The following is a 12,208-nucleotide window of genomic DNA, read 5'->3' as shown; positions in this document are numbered from 1 at the left end:
AATGGACTTTTCAATACCTTAATCAAGATGTCGCCAACAGTCTTGAAATTTTAAATTATCTAAAAACCGCAAAAAATTTTAGTTTTTATACCTATTGTTTTCTGAGTAACTTTGTTATAGTTTTAACATAAAACTTCTGTTTAAAATAATGTTATAAATTGTTTTCTACAATATTTATTCCATTCCCGTCAATATTTTATAAAATGGCGCCATCTAGTATAACTAAATACAATAAATCCGAAACTCTAATGGCTTCGCTCTTACTATTTTGTTTCCCAAAGCAATGCGAGAAAGTTGTGAATTGGTTTATTGGTTTTTTTATGCTTTTTCGTGGTAGACATGTTTTGAAAAGTACTTCGATGTCAGTTTTGCTTAGTTTGGCTATTTTTATCGTATTTTGCTTTGTGTAGATTTTATCTTTATGCAACAAACGTCTTTAATAATTTTGGTTGAAATGAGCGTAGAAGTAACATATACTTGTGAAATTCTAAAATTAGTAGTATAATTTATCTTTTGCGCTTGAAAAGTTTAAATTTAGTTTAGTTGCCACAGTACCAGGTAAACCTGTAACTCCTGGAAAATTCAGGGAATTTTAAACATTGCAAATAGGAAATCTTTACTGAAATGAAGGTAAAAAATTAACGAATTTTAGCGTAAAATAAGTCAGGGAAAATCTCCGAAAAGTCCAGGAATTGGAATCGGGAAAATTTGTGGCACGCTCATTAGCTATAGTTCTTGCATATTTGAGTCTCTAGTAATTAATAATATATGTGAACGCGAGATAAGTTAATTTACCATGAAGTTAGATTATCTTATGATTTTAATGAGTACAGGAAACATTTAACGTTTGAAGTTGACATGTGCTGCTGTACGCTTTTTTAAAACGGTTTTAATAGGCTAAGAATGATTTAAAGTAGATCCTGTATAAATGCTTTTATGATTTATATCGTTGGCATCCTATAGTGTTTCTAATATACTTATTTTCCTAGTACGGCCATGGTCATTTTTCTTCCGAGAGAAGCATACATTTAGACCATTCAAACGAAACATGTGCCTTCATTAGATCGACGCGGTTTCCCTCCATTTCGTGGATGTGTATACCGCATTAGAGAGGTTAAGCAGAGTACTCTAGAAGTTTGAACAACAACGTCGGAAGTACCACCAACGTTCGAGGACAACCAATCTTTAAAATTAGTAGCAACGGGACATAAAATCAAGGAACTTTATCATTTACCTTCTACAATGCATTCTCGTCTCGCGCCAAACTGCACGAGACATTAATGCTTTGTGAGAGGCTGTTTAATATTGTCAACAGAAGACGCCAGGCGTACTTTGATCAAGTTCCTTGATTTTCAGTCCCGTTGCCACTAATGGTAAGCCTATGGGGAAAATCCGGTCTGGGGCTCTACATTATTCTCAACTCAATGGGCTAACGCATAACTCAGTTTCGATTTGTTAGGTTGGAAAATTATAATTATCGGCATTTTTATTTAAACACTACAAATATTACGACAGAAATATGGCGTCGTCTTGAAGTTGTTAAAACGGGAAAAGAAAAAGGTCTAAAATGTTCACGTGACTCCCAACTTTGTTGTTCAAATTTCTAGAGTACTCTGCTTAACCTCTATTAAGCTGAAAAATTACTTAATTACGCTACTTAGGGATATGTACCTATTTATAAATCATATTTTAATGAAGTTATAGTTCTAATAACTCTCCGTGTGATGTATTTTGGTCCCAACTCTTTTGTAAAAATCAGCAGGACCTGCAAAGGTACATGTTTCAAGCGAATAACATTTGAAGCATAGGAACTTCTCTCGACAGAAAATATCTTATACACTATTTTCTTCATATTTGTGAAACCTTTTGCTTATTAATGTTGCTTAGGAAGCCGAATCAGCTGCCGAAACAAGTAGCGAATCAGGTTCTCTTCATGGCAAAGACGTTCAAGACTCGGTCGAAATGCGATCGAAAGGTAAAAGTCGTTTCTGAATATTCCGCCCTTCTACACTAACCATTAATTGCATCTTTGGAAAGTGGTTCATGTACTTTATTAATACATTTGAGGCACGTTGTTTGTAATCATTAAATTTACATTATTCCAATCATTTCTCGTTTGATAAGAGTTTTCGTATAAGGGTGTTGGTTAAGTGGTTTTGGAACCTTTCGTTTAAATCCTTTTCGTTCAAATTTCTGTGAGAAGAAAAACTGCCTGTCTCAACAACTAATTTTACTTTGATGTATTAACCATTAATTAACTCGGGAGAATTTCATCCGTCCGCGTATGATAACGGGATATTTTCACGTCCTTGTGGTTTGGTTTTAACACGCGCTTTCGAATAACCATTCTCCTTCTCGTGAGCTGGATAAAGACTAATCTTTCGTCTGAAATCTTTTGACTGTTTTCTTTTAACCTTAATATTTCCGATCTTCATTGTATGGTAACACACTTCTGGCATTGAAGATGGAACAAATGAAAACTAATACAGCATGGGCGACTACTAATTTATTGCTAATTATCTTGTTTAAAAGTACCGTAACAATAAGCGTGTTTCCCACTAAAGGAAGGAAAATGAGTCGAGATGCTCCACAAGCGGTTGCGGAAAAGTCCACGGAAGATAGTTTCATTATTCTGCCATCCTACACTATTAAATCGGACGCCGATGTAGAGAAATTTGTAACGGAGCAACCGGAACTGGGATCGAAAGACGATAAGCCTATTAAACTCAACGTTCCCGAACGGTCTTCGCCAGCTGGGCAAACCTCAATCGAAATAACCAGTAGTCAAGTTATAGTGGATGACGACACTTTGCCCAGTAACACCAAATTGTCCGACCTGATTCCCGACGAACTGCTAGACTTCATTTCGGATAGAAGCGGAAAAGATAAAGCGACGTTTGACGAGGATGAATCGTTTATCAAGTCGGATGTCGTCGTACCAGAGTCTGACCGTGATAAGAACCAAGCCAAAACTAATGGCAATGTCGACGAAGAAGTCAAAGAGACGAACGAAGCGAAGAAGAGTAGGTTAAGATCATCCAAAGAAATTTCCAGCTTGTTAAAATCCCTGGAAGACGCCGACGAATCTGAACCGGTTGATATTAACGAGCTTTTAAACGAGCCTTTGGAAAGTGACGAAGGTCGAGTTAGCTTCCCAGTTTCCGATAACGAACTTGAACAGAGTGACTACGTCGAGAAATCTCAACGACCGAAAGTCAAAGACGAAGATCTGTCAAAATTCGTGTCCCTGTTGGATGACTCCGCGCCTCCTTTCAGAGACGAGCCGATTGTTCAGCAACTAAATACGCAAAATCTTCAGAGCGGTAGAAAAGATTATAACGCAAGCCCAGTTCCTATTGTAGAAGAACCAGATGATAATTTTGAAGGTATTTTAAACGTGATTCTCTAAATCCGTTTCGAAGTTGTTGGTATACGAGGGTATTCCATAATCGTACGAAGTTTACTAATAGGTTATAAGACCTAAAACAATCATACATTCAATCATTTCTTTATACCAAATTTGAGGCTTACTGAAATCTTAACTTCTGTTTAATGACAGGAGAAGCCCGGATCTTAAAGGGAATAAAGACACCTCCCCCGTCACCAGCAGAAAGAGATGATAAAGGTATACAAAAGATTTATTCTTTTGTTACCCTTCTCTTTTTGCTTTCCTGACATTTTTATTTTGGCTGATTTTATCATTTATATAGTTCCTTAAAATAGTCTCTTTAATATTCCTAAGATTCCCACTTTAAAAAGCTTGTACATTTCGTGTTTCGAAGCCAGCTTATTGAAATTGCACGTCTTGGTTTACGTGAAATTAGTTGTCCCTGTATGAACGTCAAAATCCCGTCCAACCCTCCTTAGTTTTAGCTAATCTCGGAGTTCCGTGACACTGACGTCCTTGATTTTTGTCGCATGGATTTAGTTTATAAATGAAACAACTAATTAGTTTAAATTAAACAACTTAGTAGTTTAAATTAAACTAAGAGTCACGTCGCTGTATGCTCTAAATAATGTGCATGCGAGACAATTCTTTGTCAATTACAAAAAAACACATGATTTTGTGACAATATAGAGCAAAGTGGCGGCGCCTTTGCACCAGAGGGTGTCGCTGCTACCCGTGTTGAAACTAGAGAAGTTATGGATGATGGCTCGATCAGGAAAGTTGTCACTGTCACTAAAACAGCGACGGTAATGCAGGGTAAGTTCGCGCAATTTTATTGCTAATACCATATATTAACCATTTAATTTATCAAAAATCGTAATTACTTGGGAGGCTTACTGAAATTATCGTAAGATTGTAACGAAATTGATGAGTGACGATATTGCAGAAGGTGACGGTACTCAAGATTTCCGTGATCAGCTCGTAAAACAATTAGAATCTGAAACATGGCCATCAGCGGAGATGGATACTAGCCAAGTATCAGTGTCTAGTCTACCAGAAGATGAGAAAACGGAACCTACCACTGCCAATTTGTCCAGCAACATTACCACCGACGCTAAATCCGGAGACAGGCAACCTCTCGTCAAAACGCACTCTGACGAAGCAGGTAAACAAATGAATCTTTGGTAAAACGTACCATCCTTTTTAGTTGAAATATTAAAACTGTTTTAAGTGCCTAAATGAAGAAGGCTGTTGAACTAGATACGGATGTACGAACTTAAGTATTTTAAAAGCGGCAGTGTTTTAACCTATCATCCACGCAATGACCGCCAGCGAATCGAACCATTTATTTCTGTCTCGTAATATGTGTTATTGATTGAATGGTTAGAACGCTAAATAGGGCATTTATAAACTACGTTTAGAAAAATTGTCATACAGGAAAACGAGCCAGTACTCGCGAAAGCTGTAGGCTAATTGGATTATAAGAAACCCTTCAAAGTGTTTAGTTTCCCGGTGCTTCTTTCGTGGACTAAAGCGAAAGTGACACGGCTGTACTATCTTAAGAACGCGTGCTTGCTATTTAAGGTAAGAGAAATAATTTCAATCATATTAAGTATTTACTAATTATCCGAAACTTCTGGTTGCTAAATCAATTATTCAACTAAATAACCCGAAATTAACTACGATAGACGTGATTATTTTGCGTTGAAATTTGCTAAAAACGATCGAAAAAAATGGTTTGATTTTGCTGTTGTGTCATTTTTAAAGTATATAAATGCAGAGTGCATGGTTGGATTTTGAGAGAGCCCGATTAAGGTTTTATCGAAGCTTTGATATTTGCTTTTAGTTTTCTCACAATTTCATGCGATCTTCTAACACTATTACTAACTATTCATTTCTTCAGATTTCGTTTTGAAATATTTTCCTTGCCTCTATACCGCTGTTTTTCCGCAATTTTGTTTTTGAATTATTGCAATCACCTTTTAAAAATCTATAAACTAAAACAGCTTTCTGCCAACCCTGGACTTTTCTAAATACGCAGTTTTGTATTTTTGTGAAAGGCTACTACCAAAACCAATCCTTATAACATCAGCATTCAAAATTATATTCGACAAAATAAGACTTTGTAGACAAATTGCTATCGTTTGAAAAGGAATTTGAAACCTAGTATTTAATCCCAAGGAATATAAGTTCTTGAGTTGTTTCTTATTGACTAGTTGGTGAAATCGTTAGTACAATTAACGGGACAGATCGAAATGAACGTTGTTTCTGGTAGTATCCTCGCTTCTGGCTAAGAAATTGCTGCTTTGCCTTTTTTGACAAACCCCTTTTCACTATTACTCTTTTTTCAAAAACGTGTTACTTTGCCACCCGAATGACTGTATCAGCTTAAATTGGAGTGTTTGTTGGTATAAATGCCTCTCACATTTGCTCTCAGTGAGGAACTATCTAGTGTGTTTTTAGACTATAATTAATGTTAAGTGTTGACCTTTCTAAACCGAGTCGATGTCTTGATATCTTTGTCGCTATAAACTCTGTTTTGGAGTGATTTATTTAACTCAGGCAAGGTAAGTTTGCTGTATGTCGCTTCGCATGGTCTCGTTTTATGCAATTTTGCGCTCTATCGCTCAGCGAAAGAATTATTTTATTTTCGGTGTTATTTCGTGTTTGCTACTTTTATTTCTTTCTTCTCTGGCTGTCGATGTCGTAGTATACGTTCTTTTGCCGTAAACCTTCTATAATGAACTGTGCTATAAGTGGGGATATGGTTCACACTGCCTTTGAAGTGCTCATGTATTTGCCAAATTTTTCAGCTTTATTTCTATATACTTTTTAAACGTAATATTTTCTGGGGTATTACTAATGTAACTTCTTTCATTTAAAAAATTTAATCTAATTTTCTTGTAAATCTGTTAACAAATTAAAATAACTTTACATCATCTCTTTGGTTTCTAATTCTGTAATTAACATTATACCCACTTTCAGCACAAATTGAACGGTATTGTTCTAAATATTGTCTCGAGTATTTGATCGGGCATTACCAAAAAAAATTACCAAATATGCTTGATCTGTAGCGAAACGGTGGATTTAAATTATTGCTTATTTTTTATTCAAAATATATTGTTTTGAATATTGTTAATATATTATTATACCTGAAAGCGTACAAATTCCCATTATGTTTACGTATATTTGTTTTACAAACCGATATTGTTGTCAACATATGTCGTATATCTATATATATATATAAATATATATTATATTTGAATATACATCTCACTTATGGTTTATACATCCACTGCATGGCATTACTTGTGTTTTGTAGCTCCTAATACGAGTATTTCATTTTATAGTAACTTGGGTTTTAGCCGCATTTATAAATAGCGTTGGAATGCGAATTGTGTTATTCGGTAGATACATTGCTCGCTCGTTTTTGAAAGTCTACCACAGACTAACTTCAGCCGCGGTTGTCGTTTCTAGTTTATTAATAATAACTGTAAGAGATTGTTATCATGGAATGATAACGGATACCCCTATGAGATATTAGTCGCGGAGTATGACTGATATGAATGTCCTTATTTTGGTACGACTGGAAAACCACCCGTGGTGGCGCCCTATTGTACGGGTATCTATTAAAAGTGGTACTGTTGATGTTATGGCCTTTCCTTCGCACGACGAACAATTAGCAGTGGACACCAGTGGGATCCCTTCTACGAGCTCGGCTCAACCGACACTTCCGGACCATTACGGGAAACCAACTTCGTTCACGGAAGATCTCAAAAATGGAGAGCAGCGTCTCAAAAGTAGCCGTATAATTGCCTCTCAAGAAGACTTTACTATCTCCCAGAGTCCCAAAGAATCGTTCCAAGACTTGGGCGAAGCGTCCTCTCAATGGTCTTCGGACGTGTTGTCAACCACCGTCCCAGAGTCGTCCAGTTCGTCCAGCGAAACGAAAACGGATAGCCAAAAAGTCGACGTCGGGTTAAGTCCTATTTCCGTTATCGAACCGAGCCAAAAACCACTCTCCCGCAAAGACACCCCTTCGTCTTTGCAAACGTTGTCTTCCAAGACCTCGAACGAACCCTCCACTTCGAAGCAGTTAGAATTCGTGATTGAAAATAGAATAGAAGGAGACGGCGTTAGAGCCACCGAGAACAAAATCATCGTCCCTGATCCCGGGGATGGAAAAACGTTGGACTTGTATTTTAAAACCGAATCTACCGTAAAGGTTTCGTATAGCACCAAGGAGGTCCATTCGGAAGCCGAATTATCGGAACAAGAGCAACCGGAAGTATCTATCCAAAGTCCATTGCCATTATCCGCCGAGGAAAACGTTTCCACTTCCTACGAAACGTCTCGCAGTCACGAAGAAAGCGGCTGGAGCGCCCCGGAAGTTAAAGAACAAGATGGAGTCCAATACCGAGTCCGAAAGTTGAATTTAATATCATCGGACGTTGATGACTTTTCGGAACGTACGAGCGTGACTGTTAGTCCTATCAGGGATCAGGTAATCGACGCCAAACAGGCCAGTAGAAGCTCCGACTCTGCCGAACAGCTTGACAAGGACGAAAAACCTGTAATATTTGAAGAATCAAAAATTACAGACAGCGCGACTAGTCCGATTAGAAATGAGCTGACTGAAACGGCCACTGAAACCGAAAAGAGAGAAACTACCGATACAGCCAGTAGCCCCATCGAGTCCGCCGCCACCGCCAAAGAAATGGAGCATTCAACAAGCGATTCGGCCACGAGTCCTCTAGAGAGCAAGTTACCCCCCGAAATGGCGGACGCAGCCAGCAGTACCTTGGATTTGGAAATCCGAGGGCTGGCCATTTCGACTCCGAGAGATAAGACCGAAACTAGCGAAGGCGTCTTTAGTCCGTACTCGGACGCCACGTTGGAACCCGGCGGTTTGACGGATTTCTCGGACATGGCCGACGTGGCTATCACTCCGACTGACCGTCAACCCGTTACCTTTCTAGCCAGTCCCGAAATAGCCGCGAGACCGGATTCTCTCTTCGGAGACAGTTTCGTTCAAGAAACCGACGATTATTCGGAAAATCCACCCCAGCCTCTCGGTTTCGACGAGTCTTTCGACCACGGCGACGCGTTCAAGGTTAATTCTCGGGACACGAAAATCGACGAGAGCGACATCTCAAAGAGCGGAACCAGCGGAATCAGTCCCGATTTGGGTGACGAACGCGATCTCTTGTACTCGATGGACATTTCCTTGACGGAAGAACAAAAATCCTCCGCCGTTCTCCCACCTCCAACGGTCCATCTTGGAACCGGCGACTTTTCAGAAGGCACGCCGAGCGTTTTAAGCCCCGAGATACAAGAACAAGTCGAATATTTACGCCTGACCATCGAAACCGCTAAACAAGACCATCAGACGGACATTCAAATTGAGGAGGACAGAGTCAGTCCTCTCTTCGACCGGTCGTCGAAGGAAGTTATCGAAGAACTCGAACGGGAGCTCTCCCCACTGAGGGACATTCAAGTCAAACTTCACTCTAAAACCGCCACGGTGTTGGGTGTGGATATAGCCAACGGAAGCCCGCCGCCAATAATCGAGCGGAAGTTATCTAAGAGTTTAAACGGAAAGTCCGATTACGATTTCGCGGATTTCGCGACGAAGGGTAACTTCGAAGATAAACCAGAGGAGGTTTTGGTTGTAGCCCGGCAAGTGAGTAAGACTAAGAGTGATGGTAGTCGAGAAGGAACGTTGGACGAGTCTTCCAGTCAGTGTACCACAACGGATAGATTCTTTTCGCTGGAAGACGACGATACGGGTAGCTTCAAATCGGCCGACAGTTGCCGGGCCGATTCTAAATCTCCCAAGGACCCTATCAAAATGGTTCAAACTATGGAGAAACTCAAGGGTCAGTATGACAAAATTAACCAGGCTCTGACGAAAGGAGACATTGCAGCTGTGGGCGTTTCCACCGAAGAAGAAGCCCATGCCCTGATAGAACGAATCGAGACGGAAATAACGACTTTGGAACTCGAAATTATCGACTACGAGGAGAAAATACTGAAACGCGAAAGAGTTTCTATCTCGGAGGAACCGAACACGGATATTCCTCAAGAGCCTCCGAACGAAATGACGGGTGGCGCGGACGCGACCACCACCCGCGACGAAGGTAGTATAATCGTAACCCCTAGTGTTTTAGAGAATAACGAATGTTTGGGCGCCGAATGGCCAATGCCGACCAATCGTGTCGCGGACGAGGTAAAGGTAGAGCGGGACGAACGCGATTATGATAGCGTAGCGGCGTCCGTACCAGCTAATGATCTTGAATTTGGAATGAAGGAAGGCATTGGGTGTCTTACTATTACAGATAAAACTGCGCCGGATTCGCAGCGAACGACCATCGACGAACCGGAGGAAGAGGACGAAACGATCAGTAAGGACGAGGAGCCTAAACCGGAACTGACCAAAATGATGTCCAGCGACTTCGAAGACGAGAGCAAAGAGTTCGTCGACGACTTGGACTCGATTAACAAAAAAGTGAAGTCAAAGTCGAGTCGGGATCAATACCGAATGAAGAAGGCCGTTCCGCAAGTCACCTTTGACTTCGCCAGCGACCACAGCAGCAGCACGGACGACGACGACTTCCGACCCAACGTCGAAGAAATTTGTTCAAGCCGCGAGAGTTTAGTGGAAATAATCCCGGAGGAACCCGCGAATGAAGATGAAGATGAACTTGACGGAGCGGAACAACCAGCCCCGTCTGATGTATCAGATGGAAAAGAGGTTAAAGTTGAAACGACCGAACCGTCAGCGGCTATACCGGAAGTAATTCAAAAATCATTCTCGCCCAGTCTCAAATCGGAAGAGTACTCGGAAAGCGACACCGAAATGTCCCAGGACAGTATCGTTCCTGTCGCGACTGAGTCTCCCCAAAAAGGGGCTGTCGTTGAGCCCATCGCGAGACCCGCTACACTCGAACGATTTGAACAGGAAGAGACGCAAAAAGAGGGAGCTATTACGCAACCGGAAGAAATCGTGCAAGAATCGGGGAAAGGTAAGCCTTTAGTCCCTCCTCCGCAACTAGAGCGAGATTTACTAAGATTTAGTCAGGAAAGCGAAGTTGGTTGCGAAAAGGTCGTCGAGAGTCGAAGGCTCTCGATTCTAGCGGGAGACGTCTCTCGAATTCACGTCGATAGGTTGTTAGAGCTTTCTAATCACATGTTGAACATCAGCGAGCTTATAACCGCTGTTGACACGCACGTTCAGGCTGATAAAGCGGAAGTGGCTTGTCTTAATGCGGCAGGTAACTTAATTCCTAGAAACGAAGCTATTAGGCCTACCGAAGACCCGATGCCGGGATCGACGAGCGAAGATAACACTGGTAATGCCATGAAGTACGAATTGACGGACCGTAGTATAGCCATGCTAAGACTCAGGGCTTCCCAACAAGTTTTACCATACACTCACTCTTTTGGGTTACATACCAAACTTCCGCTCGATATCCAACAACCAGTTGCACAAACGGTGGGCTTCCATCTTCCTTCCCCTTTGTCCACCGTCTCGGACACTACCTTTAACATTTCCATCTCGGAAAGTAGTAGTGCCAGCAGCGATTTCGACGAATCCTTAAACGGTGGTACTAGCAAACCAGAAGTTTCCGATTCGGAATCTTTAAGAGATAAATCTTTGGATATGACGCTTACCCATTCAGATTCCCTTTCAGAAACCCTAACCACAGATACTCTGCGGACAACGCAGTCACCCGAAAAGAATCCGTCCACATCTCAGTCTTCGAATCCCTCATCGCCTTAACTCTCAAATCAGAATATTCCGCTTCGTTTCGCTTGTATTTCGTTATAGTTTTAAGCAAAATATGGCAAGTAGTCAGGATTACCAACGTTTGGACGATAATGAAGGAGAAAGCGCTAGTAAAACACGAAGGACAAAGAAACATTTTCAAGCTAACACCGTATTCGGACAGCTCTTGGACGTCCAGGATCCGGCCCAAGACGGGTTGACCGATTGCGAAGATTTAGAAGGAAGCGACAGTGACGAACGGGCTCCGCCTTTGGCGCATCAAGACGTGCTTTTACTCGATTTAGATTTCAGCTCTAAGGTCAACCAGGAACAATCGGGAGATAAAAAGCACGAACCGGATAATGAAGAAGAAGCTGGCGTGACCGATAACGAAGAGTATCAAGCGTCCAGCGATGATGACGTGGACTACAATTCGCCATTGCCTTCAGCTCCGTTCGTCATTTGCTCCGAAGAACAGTCTTCCATCGTATCAACGAGTCGATTAATCAAAAAGAAATTTATCGCCGCCCAGAACGTTGCCCGGGTCGTTGTTAGCAAGCCTTTGTCCACTATGCGCAAAAAGAGGACCGTCCTTAAGAGACTTCCGGCCATAGACGGCGATAACCACTTTTTGGTGGGGAACCCAACCACGGACATCGAGAGCTTATCCGGTTCCGATAACGACAAACGAGAAAGAGGTGGTGAGGTGGAGGAGAACGTCCAAGTCAGCAGCGATTCGGAAGACACCGAAAAGGAAGTTTTGTCCGATCCCGATACGGTGACTGTTGTTTCCAATCTTCGACGTTTCACCAAACCAAGCTACCAGCAATATCTTTACGTGGATGTAACCGAACACGGACCGGATACCGAAGAAGAAGACGAGGTTTTTCTCGAAGAAATAGACGAAAATGCTTCGGACACTGACGACGACTACTTGGTTGTCACTGACGCCGAAGCCAGAGCTCCCGGTTTCGCCAGCAGCAACCCTCTACGTCACCGCAGTCGTTCATTACCAACTGCTAATCAGCTAAGAGTGGTGGTCCCCGATGTAG

At 41.5% G+C, this 12,208-nt stretch overlaps 1 protein-coding gene across 24 annotated transcripts in view; it reads left to right on the top strand.

The window, feature by feature from the left end:
- The window catches only part of LOC149944083 (uncharacterized), a 211,707-nt gene that overhangs the window by 154,542 nt on the left and 44,957 nt on the right, over positions 1 to 12,208 (top strand). For 16 of the 24 annotated variants that reach the window (XM_090176756.1, XM_090176755.1, XM_090176754.1 and 13 more), the window contains 7 exons: positions 1,888 to 1,975; positions 2,565 to 3,386; positions 3,560 to 3,625; positions 4,079 to 4,204; positions 4,335 to 4,553; positions 7,072 to 9,528; positions 9,727 to 10,413. In XM_090176756.1, coding sequence (XP_090032882.1) covers positions 1,888 to 1,975; positions 2,565 to 3,386; positions 3,560 to 3,625; positions 4,079 to 4,204; positions 4,335 to 4,553; positions 7,072 to 9,528; positions 9,727 to 10,413 — 4,465 coding nt within the window. The remainder of the gene's footprint in view (positions 1 to 1,887; positions 1,976 to 2,564; positions 3,387 to 3,559; positions 3,626 to 4,078; positions 4,205 to 4,334; positions 4,554 to 7,071; positions 9,529 to 9,726; positions 10,414 to 12,208) is intronic. The other 8 variants (XM_090176760.1, XM_090176759.1, XM_090176751.1 and 5 more) reach the window with 7 other exon arrangements.

The sequence above is a fragment of the Leiobunum rupestre genome, chromosome 5 (genome assembly GCF_980474605.1).
Source record: "Leiobunum rupestre chromosome 5, qqLeiRupe1.1.hap1, whole genome shotgun sequence".
Classification (NCBI taxonomy): domain Eukaryota; kingdom Metazoa; phylum Arthropoda; class Arachnida; order Opiliones; family Sclerosomatidae; genus Leiobunum; species Leiobunum rupestre.
Note: the sequence above shows the minus strand (reverse complement) of the source record. Positions and strands in the feature narration are given on the sequence as shown.